Raw genomic sequence first — 11,477 nt, 5'->3', positions numbered from 1 at the left:
CTTCCCCCACTATATAAAGGGGGTCTTCTTCCCCCTTGGTCTTATCCATCGGTTGAGCTCTTGTTCTACCTCCATTGTTGACATTCTTAGAGCTTGATTACTCTCTATCCCTCCAATGATTCTTGCTTGTTCTTGAGGGAAAAGAGAGAGGAGATCTGGATCCACATCTCCACCAATCACTTTCTCCTCTATGTGAGGGGAACCCCTTGGATCTTGATCTTGGAGTTCTTTGTGAGCTCCTTGTTCTTCCTCTCATATTTCTCCATAGCTTTTGTTGTTGTGGAGGGATTTGAGTGTGAGGGACTTGACCACTTCGTGTGTTCTTGCCATTGCATTAGTTGCATCGGTTTGAGTTCTCCACGGTGATACGTGGAAGTGAGAAGTTGAGAAGCTTACTACCTTTGGTACTTAGTACCCTTGATATTGTTCTTCGTGGATGCTTTGGCGTCCTAGAAGCTTGGTGGTGTCTCGGAGCTCAATCATTGTGGTGTGAAGCTTCGGGAAGCGTTGGGGTCTCCAATTAGGTTGTGGAGATTGCCCCGAGCAATTTGTACGGGTACCGGTAACCGCCCCCAAGGGTTGCCACGTGTACGGGTTCGGTGACCGCCCCCAAGGGTTGTCATTTGTACGGGTTCGGTGACCGTCCTCAAGGGTCCCTTAGTGGAATCACGGCATCTTGCATTGTGCGAGGGCGTGAGGAGATTACGGTGGCCTTAGTGGCATCTCGGGGAGCATTGTGCCTCCACAACGCTCTAACGGAGATTAGCATCCGCAAGGGTGTGAACTTCGGGATACATCATCGTCTCCCCGTGCCTCGGTTATCTCTTACCCGAACCCTTTACTTATGCACTTTACTTTGTGATAGACATATTGTTTATTGTAATATATCTTGCTATCACTTAGTTGTTTATCTTGCTTAGCATAAGTTGTTGGTGCACATAGGTGAGCCTAGTTGTTTGTAGTTTTTGTGCTTGACATATTAAACATTAGTTTTATTCCGCATTTGTTCAAGCCTAAACCTTAACTATTTTAAAGCGCCTATTCACCCCCCCCCCTCTAGGCGACATCCACGTCCTTTACAGTAGTATTCCGTAGTGCCAAAGAGGCTACTCACACATGATAGCCTGAAAGGGCAGAACCTGGGCTTCCCTCTCTTCCCACACTTGAGTAGATGGGCCCTTTCTTGAGAGCAGCAATGGCCTGAAGAAAATGACTTGAGCAATTAAACCATGTAACTGGAAACGCATGGCATGTATCTTTTGCAGCATTGCTGCTACTTATTGTACTTATAAGTGAACACAAAAAGATCCACACAAGAAAACTGTGAATAGTAGTAGAAGCATCTATTATGATCAAAGAATTTGGAGTTACTTCCAAGAATTTCTATTATGGCTCAGAGGGAGTAGACGATAGTAGAAGCATCTATTATGATCTAATACATAATATGATTGGTTCATGAGAAATTCTAGACCTTAGCATGATCAAAGAATTTGGAGTTAGATCATTCAGTGGATTTCTACTATGGAAGATTGCAGATCGCCTTTGAACTGAAACAAAGCATGGGAACGAGTCAAAATCATAGATTTAGAAGCAACCTGATGCTTGAATGTGATTGGAGCTTTTTCAGAATTCCCACTCATAAAGTTTGAAAGAATTGAAAGAGGGAAAACAAACGCTGCCCGTCCCAGCAAAATGAGTGAAATGATAACACCGAAAATAACAACTGAGGTCTCGAGGCTAGCAAAGTAACAAAGTATGGCTCTGAGAAATGTTTTAAGGTAATTATGAACAATTCAAAAATGTGAAATGACAAGTACTTTGTTGGCACTGCAAAAAATAAATTCTGGATTCACCTTGCTTGGGTTGTCTTCCATTTATCTAGGTCAAGGGCATCCATTCGAACATAAAGAAAGATAAAGGTCTCAGCGATGAATGATAGTGTCGTAAATATGTGCCTGTAGTTCCAACATTACGGTACGATTACTTAGGGTAACAAATGGTTTCAATCAAAATAGGTTAACCAAAATAAAACAAACAAGTTACAGTTGCTTTGAAGGCCATAGAGACAGTTTAGTAATGCAGAAACAACACAGTAATAGCACCTTGCATTCACTTCAAAGCGAGGGGAAGATATCACTTCTAAATTAACAGATTGCTACATAATAAAGTTACTATATCTCTTAATAATTTCTAGTACAATCAGAAGACACCTTTTCTATTCAGTTGAACCATATCGACTGTGCGCACACTTAAAATCTCAGGTTATATATTACAGTCAAACATAGTACAGAAAATATAAAACCATGAAACCACTAATAAATGTATAATAAATGCAGCTTGATTCTAGGATTAGATTACCACTATGCAGATTGTGTTTTGCTGCTGATTTCCATTTAATTCTGCTTCAAGATGAGTGCCAACCTGCATGAAATGCACAAGCAGTTTAGTGTACAATTTCTAAGGAACGATTCTTACAACTCCTTTCTTCTTACAATTCCTTTTGGCCTCAACTTTAGCATTGCTAATTGCTGTCAGAGCACTAAAATCAGGCTAGAGATACCAAATAGCAGAAAGAGCCACCAAAAGGCAGCTCACCCAGGTTGCCATCACATGTGGAAGCAACCCCTTGAGCCCAGCAGTCCTCACGGTCATCTCAAATCAGTAGATTACTGAGCGCATGGAAGCAGGGTCGTCGGCCAGCACGACGGCATCATCATGGCCGTGGTTGTTGGCGCCAAGGTATTGTATGGACAACTTGTCGATGAACATGAATACACGACTGCAAAAGGACTGAGTTGTTGGCATTCTCGAGCTGAGAAAGCATGGCCTACGAGTAGAACATGTTGTGGTGGCCGATGCCACCTAGCTCATCATGTACACCGTCATCGTCACTCGCACTGATTTTGATGCCGCCGCCTCCTGGCACCCCATCTCTCGCCTATCTAACATATGGCAAATAAACCATCAGAAAAAAGTAATGAAGAAACGGAGATTTCTATGTTGCTCTACCACAAAACGCAGTACAAGCCACCGAGCGAGTTCATCCTCTTGATGCTCTTTCCCAAGTTGAAATTATTTGTGGTGTTTTCCCACTTGGTCCTGCCATCAACATAACCAAAATAAGATAGAATCAGCGGTACAGATAATTGATGTTCATGTTCAATTTATCATGAACTCCTCAGGTGAAAACATAATCAAATGGAATGCTTATAGCAACAACATGATCATTCAATATTTTGTAGGCTCGGTGCGCCCTGAGACCGAGAGTACAAATAAATTCACACATACAACAAGTTTCCACAACAAAAAAGCAAACCAGGGTGATTTCAATCAATGGGTGTTTTGGCAATTTAAGAATCAGCACAACCTATACATGAGATTGCGACAATAAGTAAACATAGTCTGCATTCATAAATTCAGTGCTATAAGTATTCCTCTAGGTAAAAGGCAAACCTCAAACAATAATACATGTATGCAACCTCCTCCGTCTACGTGCTCCACCCATGGTCCTACCATTCCCCTCGTCCATTACGCTAACAGCGGGTCTGCGACCAGTCTGTTGCCGCTCGTCTTTCCGTGCCAGAAGAATGAAGGGGGGGGGGTTACGGGAGCACATCCTGAAAAACTACTGCAGTATTTGTATCACTCAATCAATGTTCTCCATGCCCCATGATTTGCTCAGTTTGTTGATGTTATCAACCAGTAAGAAATGAACATGTTGCTGGAGGCTTACTGGGTTTACGGGAGCACATCCTGAAAAACTACTGCAGTATTTGTATCACTCAATCAATGTTCTCCATGCCCCATGATTTGCTCAGTTTGTTGATGTTATCAACCAGTAAGAAATGAACATGTTGCTGGAGGCTTACTGGTTTTTGCAATTCATTTTCTTAGTAAGGTGAAGAAACCGACAGTAGTACCTGGGATCACCTTGGCCCATGAGTCCTCGAACCGGAACCCGGAGGCCCTGAGAGCGTTCCTGCAGGACACCAATATCGCCTCCCGGACGCTCTCCTCGAGTAGCCGCAGGCCGACGGTTGCCATCAGCCGCACTTCTGTTGCCGCGGCGGCCCCCTCGCCACCTACCTTCTCCTTGGCAAATTCCATCAGAGGCCGCAGCGACTCCGCCACGCGCGCCGTGTCCGCGGCGAAAGAGGAGAGCCCCGGGGAGACGCGCATCACGGCGGAGCTTGCCAGATCCGGTCGGCCATCGGGCCCCAAGGAGAATACGTGGGCCCGGGTACCGGTGCTGCCGGCGTCTATGATGACGGAGAAGCGCGGGGAGGGGACTGGCTGAGGTGGCGGGGAGAGGAGGTGGACGAGGGTGGAGATGACGATGGCGAGGAGGCGGAGCCGAGGCTGAGCCCGCGGCTTGGGTGGGGGGAGAGGGGCTTGGTGGGCTCCGGCATGGTGGGACGCGGACGAGGTGCCTGGCCGCCACCGACGCTGCCACAGTGACTCGTCGACGGCGAGAGAGGCGGCGACGACCCGAGCGGCGCGGGAGCGGGGCCGGCACCGAGCGGCACGGGGGCGGCCGCAAGCTCGCGGGGCGGGTGCTGCTCGCAGAACCCCCGACCCTGATGCGTGACTGCGCTCCGACGGACAAGGAGGCGGCGCCGGGTCTTGGGGGAGAGGGGGTGGTTGCGAGGGAGGGGGTGGGGGAGAGAGATCCGGGGATGGAGACCGATGGGGGAGGGGGGTGGTTGCGAGGGAAGGGGTGGGGGAGAGAGATCTGGGGTTGCGAGGTCGTTTTGTTTTTTTTTTTTTTGTTCGGGGACGAGGTGGGATCGCTGGGAGGTCGAACCATCGGAAGGTTGAACCATCACGACGTTCGATCCTGCTGTAATAGTAGAGATATCTATATGTATGCATAGAAGGTACAACAGGATATGTATAGAGTTCGATCGGGCTGGAGAATAGGCCGAAGAAGCGCGATGTGAAAACGTAATACCATTGAATCAATATTGTACAAACACCAACCATATCATCATTATCTGTACTGGCACTGTGATCCAAACTTACAACACTATGATACCTTTTCGCTGTGACAAACATCCTCCTACTACTTTGACAACCAGTAGATGAACATAAGAAACGCGCACACGGACGCCACGAGGGAAAGGATGATGGTGTCCATCGATTTCTTCCTCCTGATCGACGTGAGGATGTGATTAATCTGTCAGATTCGTTGAAGAAAAGTGTGAGGCGCAAACATAGTAAGAGTATGATTTTCGATTGCTCGCAAGGATATACGGTGTGATGCATACCGTGGGGATCCGGCTGCTGACGTTGCTTATTTTGGTAGTGATGCCACCAAACGTTGAACGCTGAGACATGAGAGCGCCCAGTGTTGCTTGAGCTTGTGATATCACAGTATCCACCTAAATATGGAAAAGGTAAGGGTTCAGAAAGCTTGGTCAATTCAAGATTTTGCTACAAAAAGTCAGCCAGTCAACATATATTTGGTTTTCATGGCTTACCAGCCATCTATAATAGTACAATTTTCTAAAACTAACTAGTTGGTTAAAGTTTGAGGAAGCTAGAGGTACCTCAGGCTAACTAGCTATGACAGTGGACACAGATGCGTATATCAATTTAAGAAAATATTCTCCATGCAGCCAGCAGTCCCTTTAGCATGAAAAACACATGTACTAATGCACCGGTCATTCATACAGTTCACAGACAGCACGCAGCAAATATACTAACCGCATAATGTTGCATGTTGAATCCAATCTACGAATTTCAGAGGGGCAGCAACTTGCAAGCTTAATGGGCCGCCAAATTCTTCAACTGCTCTTTATCATGCAGCGATAGTTCCCATGATAATATAAGACTTAGCAGAGGCAATATAGCATATTTGGGGCACTATTTGGTATTTGTAGTGCAAATCCCATTTGTAGCCTGAGTGGACAAAACAGGCATGCTTTCACTGTCTTTCTACTTTCTAAGCTACATAGGTTTGTTTGGACATGCAACTATTGATGATGACCAGAAATGCAAAGGCGGCTACGGTGGTTTCGTTCTCGAATTCCCAGTATAAGGACTGTCCTCTAGTGTCCGCATTCATAGTTCTAATTACTGGTTTGTCGAGAAGGTGATTAGAGAAAAAGTTAAGCATTGTTGTAGACTGTCTGTAGATAAGAATGGACTTCCTGTGCTGTTGAAATAGTCGGGACATCATTGTCACATGTCCAACCTGTGGCTTACTGGTCAAGGGAATAACCCTTAATTTCTCATGTCCAGACATAAGAAAATGACAGCCGAGAAAGTTACATTTAAGAAGGGATTGTCAGCTTTTAAGCCAGCAGCTTTTATGTGCAAGTTGTGGTCCAATACCTGCATCGGTTATCTCCTCAGAGCATCTCCAATAGCTTTTATCCATGTTATCAACACATGGCCATCAACCAACAAGCTATCATAGAACCATTCCAATAGAAATGTGATAATAAATAAGTTCGCTCTCTTTGTAACTTGGAGCTTGTCCAAAGGTTGTTGGTTCAAGTTCATACAACTTTGGTCTCTCCCGTAATTTATTCTCTGACACAAAATCATCACATTCCTATGCGGCAAAATTTACCAATAACTATCATATAACCATTAAAGATGGCCTCACACAAACAGCATGTGCTCTTTGCTAAAAGCTGCACCTAGGTACTATTCCTCTTCACAGCTTCCAACATAAACATGCAAACATTGTCACTTTCTATGTTCCATTCCACTTATATAGTTATATTTCAGGTTTCGGTGGGAACTAGGCCATAACTTGTGAGTACTGAACCCTCATGCCACTATATGTTTCGACGCAACAATGGCTACCGGAAACCCCATAACAGGGAGCTTTAAAGGCTTGAAATTTTCAAAAAAATTTAATTGCAGTTTTCAGTGATGGGGACACTGATGACTTTCCAATCAAAATAGGACTGCACCAAGGGTCAGCTTTGAGCCCTTATATTTTTGCTTTGGTGATGGATGAGGTCACAAGAGATATACGAGGAGATACCCCATGGTGTATGCTCTTTGAAGATGATGCGGCGCTAGTCGATGATAGGCAAACGGGGGTTAAAAGAAAGTTAGAGCTGTGGGGACAGACTTTGGAATCAAAAGGTTTTAGGCTTAGTAGAACTAAAACTGAGTACATGAGGTGCGGCTTCAGTACTACTCCCTCCGTCCCAAAATTCTTGTCTTAGATTTGTCTAGATACAGATGTATCTAGTCACGTTTTAGTATTTAGATACATCCATTTCTAAGCAAACTTAAGACAAGAATTTTGGGACGGAGGGAGTACTAGGCAGGAGGAGGTTAGCCTTGGTGGGCAGGCGGTACCTCGGAAGGACACCTTTCGAAATCTTGGGTCAATGCTGCAGAAGGGTGGTGATATCCTGAAGATGTGAGCCATTGAATCGAAACTGGATGGATGAAGTGGGGCCAAGCTTCTGGCGTCAGAGTTCTCCGTGACAAGAGAGTGCCACAAAAACTAAAAGGAAGGTTCTATAGGACGGTGATTCAACTGATGTTGTGTGGAACTGAATATTGGCCAACTAAAAGGCGACATGCCCAACAGTTAGGTGTAGCAGAGATGCACGTGTTTGAGATGAATATGTGGCCACACAAGAAAGGATCGGGTCTGGAATGAGGATATACATGATAGAGTTGGAGTAGCACCGATTGAAAAAAAGCTTGCCCAACATCGACTGAGCTGGTTTGGGTATAGAGTGCAGGCCTCCAGAAAGGCCAGTGCATAGTGGACGATTAAAGCGTGCTGATAATGTCGGAGGGAGTACTAGACCAAACTTGACATGGGAGGAGTCCATTAAGAGAGATCCGAAGGACTAGAATACCACCAAAGAACTAGCCATGGACCATGGACAGGGGTGCATGGAAGTTAGCTATCCACGTGCCAAAACCATGAGTTGGTTTCAAGATCTTATGGTTTCAACTCTAGCCTACCCCAACTTTTTTGGGCCAAACAGGCTTTGTTGTTGTTGTTCTTGTTCTTGTTCTTGTTCTTGTTCTTGTTATTGTTTTTGTTGTTGCAGTTTTCAATGAGATAGATTTCTAAACAAGCAATTTCACGACCATATAGGTTGAAATTCAGTAAATTCTGCTAAAACTGAAATAGACGAGCACATGTAATTATTACTATTTGAGTATACACTAATCAAGCCAAATGTAATTTATGGGCCTTTGTGGATTTCCTGAACCTCATTGCCCAAAACATATTAGTAACAAGCAAGAACAGTAAAAGTGGGCAACACATGCCATAGGTAAACAAAACAAAAAAGCGGTATGGTTCACTTATTTTATGTGGCAGGCACCGTTTGGTAAGATAACAAATACTGTGTTTGTTAACAAATACAAAAGAAAGATGAATTTGATTTTGTTTCTTTGCCCTGACAGAATTAAATTATCTCCTAACAAGAAAGGTGAGCGAGGCTCCTTCGATTCGAAATGCTTGAGAATTCATGTTGGTAACGCTATGCAACACCATCCATGCATGTAAGCTGTTATCCTGGGTTCATTTGTATGCCTTATATGATAGTATTATATAATAGAGCTAACAATAAACTGATGCAAATATCATAAAACAATACAGGTGCTCCTAAAAGCCAGGACAACCCTACCTGTCCGGAATTCCTGCTGATTGCAGCTTGTTCTCTAAGAAGAGCTTGTTCTGAGTCTCCAGACTCTTCCACGTCAAACTTTGCTCTGTCAAAGTCTCTCAAGTCAAGGAGGGAAGCATGTTGTTGCTTCACTCTGAGACTTGATCGAAGCCGATAGAATTCCTGTGGAATTATTGAATTAGCAACTTTTTGGAATTATGAGAGAAATCTAGCCGTTCTATATGTGGTGTCCATTCAAAGAGTATTGCTCTGCGGCAAACTTTATAATTCATGGTTATTATGACTGGGGAGAAATTAATAGAAACCTTGATTTAACATCAGATGTAAACACACTGTAATTATGAAGAATGTGGTTACTTGGTGTAAGAGGGAATTATTGGAACCTGTGTAAGGTCTTGCAAAATCTCCATATGACGGGTTAATGTATGAGAAAGAACTTCCGAGCCTCCTGACGATACCCAGGTTTGCATTTGAGAATTTACTTGCTGAAGTTGCTTTAGTGATCTTTCTATATCAGTCTCGATATCATTCTCTGAACCATCTGATTTCATAGAAACCAATTTACGGTATGCAATCATTTGGTCGTCTAACTGAGCTTCCAACCTCCTCGCCTACAAGCAGAAATTGTACAGGAACAACATTAACCATGCACACACGCACATCAAATACCATCTATCAGGCTACTCATAGCTTCATGAAACCATAAAGCCATCTTCAACGCAAGTCACTTATACGGGTGCTGAGGGAAATAAAAATATATCATAAAACTAAAAGAAGAATCCGAGCGTTTATCTGTTTCACAATGCTAGACGCTAACCGATAGGCGCTAATAAAATCAAAGTCCAGGCTGGTGCAACAGTGTTTTACCCCGCACGGCATAAAAGGCCCAAGCGCCCGATTCAATTTCTTGAGTTCATGCCTCATCTGACGCCAGGAATTGATGACCTAACTACCTATCTACCAGGATGTCCATCCTAGCGCCTCTCTGTTAGCACCCATGTAGGCCATGCCCTAACGCAGCAATCGTATTTAGTAGTGACATCGTTACAGAAAATAACTTGGCATGGCGCCTTCTTAGCCTAGCAAAGGATGGGTTCAGCCATAGACTCGTACCATACAGTCCGAACACACTAACCGTAAATACCTGACTCTCATGAACAAGCCGGCAACGCATTGCATTACTAGATAGTACTCCATAAGCACGATTACACAATCTAACCAACAAAAGCTTCAGATGGAGAAGGGGCAGTTCGGTAGGATCAAAACTCTAGTCAGTTGCACACTGGATTAGTGGCACATTGCTCCAAATTTACCATGTTAGTCAAAGAAATGGGCTATACCTGCAGCACAGTTTTTTGAACATAGCCACTATGAAACTAGTCTTGGTGTCACGAAAACTCTACAGTTTCAGAAGACGAAGGAAAACGCATTTCGTTCCACAGGCACGGACTACGGATTCGACGAACGAGGCGCTCCAATTTTACGAGGGTCGCCTCTCACGAATTCAGCGGGCAGCGGGGGGAAATCGTCGGCCCGAATACCACAGCGGCAGCGCACTGCGCGGCGCGGGCGCCGGCCAGGGCCGGATCTCGGGCGAGCGGACAACGGCAAGGGGTACCGGGGAGCGGGAGAGAGCGCGCGACGCGGGGATCCGAGGGGGCGGGTATTCACCTGCTTGCGAAGGGCGTCCCAGGACGACGCCTCCATGGCTCCGAGCTCCTCGGCGGCGCCGTCCTAGTGATCCGCCGGGAGATCTCGAGCGGGGGGCGCGGCTGGATCTCGCGCGCGCGCGGCGAGCGAATCAGTGGGAGAGGGTTGGAAGGGGTGGAAAGGGGTGGGTTGCCCGATGGCGTTGGAGAGGGAGAAGCGTCAGGTCGGGGGCACCGTGGTGGTCAACTGGTCGGGTGAGGCTCGGTGGCACGGTGCAGCCACCAATCCGGGGGGGCCCGAGAAAGCCAATATGGTGGCATAGTGCACAATTCGACACTTCTGGTCTACCAAACCTTTATTTTTAAATTAATATAAAAAATTTAAAAAAATCCATACCAAACTACCTAGGCCCTATTTGATTTGCATAATTCTTAGCACCTACCTTTGATTTATAGAAGGAAGGACAGAGTAAAACCCAAGCCAGTTGCTAACAGCATCTCTAACACATCCTGTATAAGTGGTCAAATACCTAAAAAAAATTATGTTTACAGTTTTGATCCCAAAAAGTATGTAGAATAAAAACCGTAAAAGTAATCTAACCCGTAAAAAGTTTAAGGGGCACGGTAAAGCCACATCCGAAACTCTTATTTTTGAAGGTTGGAATGCCGATTCTAGGGGGCCGTATACCGGTCAAACCTCGTCGTAGCAAACACGACGCCGCGAAATTTGCCGGAATCCGTCCTAAACTTGCCGGAATACATCACTGCGCGTCGGAAAAGGCCGTTGGACGCGACAATCGATCGCCGCCGGTTTGAATTGGACGAGCTCGACCTCGCCATGGCCTCCCATGACCTCAACCTGGCCGCCGGAATCCTCTTTGCGCGGCAAGCAAAGGGGCACGGCTCGACCGGCGCGGCTGACAACAGAGCAAGTCGCTGACGACGGAGGCGACGGGGCATGGCCGGCGGGCGACAAGGTGTGGTCAGCGAGGCTGGTCGCGCCCGGCGTGGTGATGGGGCGCGGCCGACGGGGACTGGTCGCGGCTGGCAACAGAGCAAGTCGCTGACGGCGGAGGCGATGGGGCATGGCCGGTGGGCGACAAGGCGTGCCGACGAGGCTGGTCGCGGCCGGTGTGGTGATGGGGCGCGGCCGACGGGGACGGGCCGCAGCCGACGTGACTGACACGGACGGCTGGAGGAAGGGGCA

At 46.1% G+C, this 11,477-nt stretch overlaps 2 protein-coding genes across 2 annotated transcripts; both read right to left on the bottom strand.

The window, feature by feature from the left end:
* Nucleotides 1-3,487: 3,487 nt before the first annotated feature.
* LOC123398210 (probable apyrase 4) lies at nt 3,488-4,179 on the bottom strand. Its single transcript, XM_045092708.1, has one exon. The coding sequence runs from the start codon at nt 4,177-4,179 to the stop codon at nt 3,883-3,885; it is 297 nt and encodes a 98-aa protein (XP_044948643.1). The 3' UTR covers nt 3,488-3,882.
* A 758-nt stretch (nt 4,180-4,937) lies between these two features.
* LOC123398208 (Golgi SNAP receptor complex member 1-1) lies at nt 4,938-10,550 on the bottom strand. Its single transcript, XM_045092707.1, has 5 exons — nt 10,293-10,550; nt 9,005-9,232; nt 8,622-8,783; nt 5,268-5,381; nt 4,938-5,176 (listed from the first exon to the last, which is right to left on the bottom strand). The coding sequence occupies exons 1-5, from the start codon at nt 10,326-10,328 to the stop codon at nt 5,063-5,065; spliced, it is 654 nt and encodes a 217-aa protein (XP_044948642.1). The 5' UTR covers nt 10,329-10,550; the 3' UTR covers nt 4,938-5,062.
* Nucleotides 10,551-11,477: the final 927 nt, after the last annotated feature.

This window comes from Hordeum vulgare, chromosome 5H (assembly GCF_904849725.1).
Source record: "Hordeum vulgare subsp. vulgare chromosome 5H, MorexV3_pseudomolecules_assembly, whole genome shotgun sequence".
Classification (NCBI taxonomy): Eukaryota; Viridiplantae; Streptophyta; class Magnoliopsida; order Poales; family Poaceae; genus Hordeum; species Hordeum vulgare.
The sequence above is the reverse complement of the archived record's forward strand: the minus strand, read 5'-3'. Positions and strand labels throughout refer to the sequence as shown.